This window comes from Neovison vison, chromosome 9 (assembly GCF_020171115.1).
Source record: "Neovison vison isolate M4711 chromosome 9, ASM_NN_V1, whole genome shotgun sequence".
In the NCBI taxonomy this organism is placed as follows: domain Eukaryota; kingdom Metazoa; phylum Chordata; class Mammalia; order Carnivora; family Mustelidae; genus Neogale; species Neogale vison.
Window position 1 is genome coordinate 47,608,464 of NC_058099.1, and position 6,371 is coordinate 47,614,834.

At 44.3% G+C, this 6,371-nt stretch overlaps 1 protein-coding gene across 1 annotated transcript; it reads right to left on the reverse strand.

The window, feature by feature from the left end:
• Nucleotides 1-431: 431 nt before the first annotated feature.
• On the reverse strand, nucleotides 432-1,031 carry LOC122916921 (interferon alpha-1/2-like). The gene has a single exon (XM_044264308.1). It carries the CDS (start codon nucleotides 993-995, stop codon nucleotides 432-434), a length of 564 nt encoding a protein of 187 aa, XP_044120243.1. The 5' UTR covers nucleotides 996-1,031.
• Nucleotides 1,032-6,371: the final 5,340 nt, after the last annotated feature.

The window sequence follows — 6,371 nt, forward strand, 5'->3', positions numbered from 1 at the left end:
ATTAATGCAGCATGACAGTAAATGCATTCTGCTGTCCAATTTCCAAGGAAGGTACACAATCAGACTGGTGTTCCTCTTTGAAAACCCTTTGTCCTTAAAGTTCCATAAAGAAGAAAATGATAAACTGATTACATATTATACGTATATTTTATTATATTCTGCTATGTAAAGGTGCACATAATATTATTTGAAAAAACTGAATCTTATCTATATTTACATAAATAAATATTTAAATAGATAAATAGACATGAGCAAGGTCATCTGTAAGCAACTACTGCTTGTAGAGTTCACATGTTCTAAAAACACTTGACAAATTGACTGTGTTCGTGTCTTCACGACAGCAGAAATGAGTGAGTGTCTCTGACATGGCAGAACTCCGGAATATGTGATGTTATCAGTCAGAGGGAATCATTGCCATGTTGAAAGGGGTGTCATTTCTTTCTCCTGAATCTTTCTTGCAAGGCTGTTGATGCATACAAGGGTTTCATGATCTCTGCTCGGACCATCTCCCAGGCACAAGGGCTGTATTGCTTCTCTTGCAGATAGAGGGAGATTCTCTGGAAGTAGTTCCTCAGGATGGAGTCCCCATTCACCAGGGGCATCTCTCCCACCCCTGCCTCTTGCAGGGGACAGGCTTCCAGGTGGCCCAGCTGCTCAGAAAGTCCGGAGCACAATTCCTCCAGGAGGGTCTTGTTCCAAGGAGCAGGTGAGGCCTCTGTGCAGAAGAGGTGGAAGGTCTTCTGGTTCGTCACATGGAGGACAGAGAGGGCGTGAACCTTCTGCAGCGCCTTGCCATCAAACACCTCCTGGGGAAAGCCAAAGTCGTTTGTGTAGTTGTCACAGGAGCTAGCAGACAGACTCCTCATTTGTTGCAGGAGCATCAGGGCCCTCCAGTGCAGCAGGCTGTGGTCCTGAGGCAGTTCACATCCCAGAGAACCGAGGGAGTGGCAGCTGAGCACCACCAGGGCCACCAAAAAGGAGTAGGGCAGGGCCATCGGGGATCCTGCAGATGCCGTTGTCCTGGCTGTGGTGGGCACGTCTGGGACCCGTGGCTCTAGCTCCTCTGAACATCTTCTCTTGTGCATGAGGCTTAAGTAGGGGACATAGGAGTTTTCGATTTCTGAACGTTTCCCTTACTTTCTACTTCTCCTTTTGCTTTCCTTTCTACACTTTCTCCTGGGTTGTAGAGCACGGGTTTCTCAACCATTTCTTTTTCCTATTGCCATCTCCTGATACTGACTTTTGAATATTTATGTAATTGAACCTTCCAGCAAAACTTGGGAACACATATCTACAGTATATACAGTTATGTATGTATATCTCTGCTTTATAGATTAAAAAGGAGATCATTTTACTCCGTTTATTTAATTCAGGGTTAAGATTGACTAAATATTCCAACTGAAAGCTATATTTTAAAACTATTTATAATTTATTGGATATCTAATTATGATAACTGATGTCTACATTTTCTGACTTAAATGGAAATATAAAGGTACAATGCAAATTAAGTATTTCTAGTAGGACATAATAATATCGGTGTCCCTGGATACTGAGAATTATTCCAAATTGCTAACAGCCAATTATTTATTCAATTATTTTTGTATGTTTGTTTTTAGTTTACTGTATTTTAGTATGGCCTCAATGAGAAAATGATTTTAACTTCACTTGCTGCTAGATACTCATCCAGTTATTCCCATAATGTTTTTTCTATTTAGTACCAGATAATATTCCTGATACAATGAATTAGTATTGAAGAATTAATTGATTATGTAGAATCTATTAGTATTTTATTTCCAAAGCCCCACATCAAAACAAGGCTCAAACACCGGCAACGTCCACAAGACTGCCCTTGGCACGTTAAAGCATTGTTCCCAACCCTAACAACTACTTGTTACATTGTTGGAAGCAACTGGAACAAGTGTTCTCTCAGGTGGGGGGATGCTGAAATGGGGAGAGACCTTGTAGCTCCAGAGCAGGAAGGGTGGGGAAAAACTCAGGATCTTCTGCTCACTGTAACTAGGAACCTATCTGCTCTTTTATTTAAAAAGGGCATTTTTGTTGAAGTTCATGGCTTATAACGCTAGCAGAGTCTGTTCATTCCAGGAAAGTTTTTGTTTCTGTGTGTTTGTGTTACTTTCCTTGCTCTGGAGGAAAATCTCCCACCAGGGGACAGACTTCTGCATACAAGATGAGCCCGTGTGCACACCTGGTCACTGTCTAGCCCACCTTGCCCCCTCGCTGGCAGCCTCCCCTGTAAAGACTGTGACGGGCCACAGAACAGCAGCCTCCTGCTCCTATCTCCTCTCTGCTCCTGCCACTGTGACATCACTGCAGTGGGGACATTCCCTCAGGTCAGCAATAGTCACCAGGAGAAAAGAAAACAACTTTTCTTTTGACTTCTGCTAGGAGAGTTTCGAAAAACCTGGAAATTTCAAACAACTTTTGTTCTTCTTTGTGGCTTTGTCATTGGAAGTAAAAGGGCCAGACAGAAACCACAAAGGAAAAGGAAGCAGCTGTGTGAATGGGCAGGAGAGGCTCCTGAGGAGGGAGGGTGGACAGGAGCTCACAGGAGGTTACTACACTGGGGGAGAGGGAAACTCTGTGATTGGAGAGTGAAAAGATGGGATCTTGGAGGGCGTGGAGGAAGGGGAAATGTGCTGTACAAGAACATATGGAGTATGCGGACATAGGTACAGTGTATATGTATACATATTACATTATTGTGATATGTAACTAACATATTATTATTGTGTAACTAACAACATTCAGTGGATAGGTCACCGGTTTCCAATGGGTATTTTATTTTTTTCCACAACAGTATTTTGGAGGATCCGCCCTTTGTTGTCAGATACAAGGGAAAGGCTACGAGAAGATCAATATTAGGGAAAACATAAATTAATAGTCCCCATCTCTTACACTCTCCCTCAGTGGAAGATACTAGATACTAGTGGAAGATACTAAATGTGCCACTTCATTATATCAACAGCTCTAGGAATATTTCCACCTCACTTTACATCCGGGGAAACTGAGCTATAGAGTGTTCAAGTGAGGTTTTCATGATCAAACAACAAGGTGGAAGCAGAATCCAGATGCAGGGCACAGTCCTCTAGCCCATGTCATAAATTCCTGCCTGAAGTTCTTCTTGGAAAATTCTGAAACTTGCCTTCTTCCATACTTCCTGGAGATCATTCTTCCCTGGTTGTGTCCCACCTGCACTGGCTTCCCCATCGCTGTGCCCCTCACAGGCTCCACTTCTCCTTCTCAGCCTTAAATGTTCAAGATTCTCTGAGCTTTAGGGCATCTTCTCATTTCACTCATGTGAGACAGAAGGACTTTCAGTACAGTGCCTCGATTTCCAAATACGCAAAGGAAATTGCGATTTAATATCTCCAGGACATGCATTGTTGGAGAGTCCAGACTCACCCTTGCATCTCCAGTGGGAAGTCTGCTGTCCCCTCTTCCTGACTTTCCTCCTTCAGGCTCCTGGTCACAGATCCTCTTGGCCTCTAGCACTGTGAAGAGGTAGCCTCAGACTACTCTAGAATGATTGCTTTCCCTCTCCCTCTGCTGGCAAAGCCAGCAGATTTCCCTCTGCTCCTCACAGGGGCAGCCAAGCGGTGATTCCTAAGGTACAACTCACAAACCAGTGGGCTGCACCAACTAGGGAGGACTGGACATTGTAACTACCCAGTGGAAACACACAGAGCCTCGAGCCATGCTTCCGTAACAGCTCAAGTTCCTACCATTGCCTGCTCCTGGCGAGTGTGATTGTCTGCGTGCTCCTTTTTCTCCGGGTAACAGCGCTGAGACTGGCCCTGGGACCTCAGCTGTGAGTGGATCTAAGAAGAGTTGTTGTCTTCCGTCTTCTTGTAATTGGTGGTTGTTGGTTTTGGTCTTGTTGCTGCAGCTGTGAGGTCATGAAAACTGTTCCAACAGGTTCAGTGTTGATCCAGAAACCAGAGGATCCTGCAATACGTGAACACATGAACAACTTCAGGCTAGCTCTGTCCTGCGATGGAAGCCCTTAGGGACAGTCCTGTCACAGACACATTTTACCCACAATGCTGAGTAACTTAACTCAACACATTGTATGGCTGAAGCAGAAAGAGGAGTCCTTAGAAAGCTGGAACTCATGGCTATGTGACTTAGTGTTGTAGGTCAAGAGTATCATTTGCAGGTCCCTTTCTTGCTTTCTTCCTTTTTATCATTTCCCTTTCCTTATGTCTTCATTAGAACATGAAGAGATGGGTCGCCCGATTTTGACTCAGACTCCTTCCCAGGTAGTCACTCTGTTTCTTCTGTCTCAGATGGAGATGGATTCTCTGGAAGCAAGTCTTCAAGGCTAGGGCAGGGCACTCAAACCCAGGGACGGCTCCCCCACTCCCATCGCAGGTACCACACAGGTTTCCAGGGTTCTGGCTGCGCCAGCTGGGCCGGGTTCAAGCTGCAAACGGCAGAGCCCAGTGAGGAAGAGGGTGAAGGTCAGCTGAAGCATCTCAAGGAGGACAGACTTGGTGTGGACCTCCTGGAAGTGGCAGCCACGCTCCCTGTCCCAGTGGAGGTGTCCCTGGTTCAGAAGAAGGGACTGATGCTCCTCCTCTGTTCAGAAGCAACAGGTCCACCTGTGAAGCTGCCCGGGGCCAGGAGGCAGCTCACAGCCCAGAGCTGAGATGCTGCCACGGGGATCCAGGAGGAGCCTAGCCGAGGGGATGGGCGCTGCACCTGAGAGCTTCTGGTGGCCTGGCGGACCAGTGCGGGGTTCCCTGGCCCCTCATTCATCTTCAGTTCTTTCTATTCATGAGTCTTCAATAGAACAGGGTAGTTTTCATTTGCAGAATGTTCCTGTACACTTTTCATGCCTTTTCATTTTTGTTTGCTTTTCTTTATATATGCTTTACATAGCTTAGAAGACATTTGAAGATTCGCCCATTTCAATTATTAGTTTAATTTTTCATGGAAGTTTAATTAGCCCAAAGAAGGTAAATCTCCCAATCTATATTCTATCTATAGTCACTAGCTTCTGTTCTGTTCCTCGCCTTTCCTCTGCCGCCAGTATGGTTTCTGGTGAGTAATTCCGTCAACACAGGTGGTCCCCGTGGTCACAACCCTTCTACTTCCCGGCTTCATGGACCCTTTCCATGCACCCTTTGCTATGATGTAATTCCTTGAAGCTTTTCTCGGCTTTGAAATAGACTCTTAACCAATATTTGCTCTTATGCTACTGCCTGAGGGACATTCCACCTTTGTCTGCAGTGCGGCTCTTTTCTCCCTTACCCAGGGGAGGCTTGAGGCACCATTTCTCAGTCTACGCTCTCCTTCAGGCAACCGCTTCCCTCCCTGGGCTTTATGTGAATGGAATGGCTTGTAAATGGCAGGATCAAGGATCCATTTGTTTGTTTTCTTTTGTTTTGTTTTGTGTTTTTAAAAGATTTTATTGATTTATATGACACACAGAGAGACAGGGAGCACAAGCAGGGGGATGTGAGAGGGAGAAGCAGACTCCCAGCTGAACAGGGAGCTCGACACAAGGCTTGATCCCACGCCCCAGCATCATGACTGAAGCCTAAGGCAGACACTTAAACAACTCAACCACGGGTGCCCCTGAACGATCCGTTTTGTAAAGAATATTCATACTTGGGCATCTACCAGTGTGATGTAGAACATATCCGGTGCTTCTCATTTTTTCCTCACAGGTCTGCTTCCTTTTCTACTTACAGAATTCATATTATCCCTTCTTCTACTCTTCCCTTTAACATAACTGATATTAGTTCACTTCAATTATTATTCCAAGGTTAGTTTTTCTACAAAATCCAAGATACCAACACAGCATTGGACTTGTGAAGTCTGCCTTTCCCGTGACGACAGCATGCAAAGTGACTTCCAGGAAGTCGATGCGATTACTTCTAATGTGAAAACGAAATAACGAGTGAGAGAGTGGTACAATCCGTTCCTTCATCAGGTTGTAATCAGACTTGTTTCCTGCTTCAAAATGAAACAAATGCAAGAAGTTTTCTATAGAAACATTTAATGAACAGAAAATAAAGAATTTAATATACATAAAACATATACAATTCTCTTAACCACAAAGGGTAGGTACAACTAATATAATACAATAAAAAACTTAAACTTATAAATAGTGAAATAAATAGCGATATAAATAGTGAAATAAATAGGCAGATCAGCATGGTCATCTGAAGGCGACAGGTGTTTGTAACATTGACTTCAAGTAGCTTAATACTCCTGAATACATGTGACAAAGTGATTCAGTTCATGTCATGATGACAGCAGAAATGAGAGTCTTTGACACTACAGGACACATGGGAGTGTGATAGTATTCTTCAGAGAGAATCATTCCCATCTTGAAAGGGGTG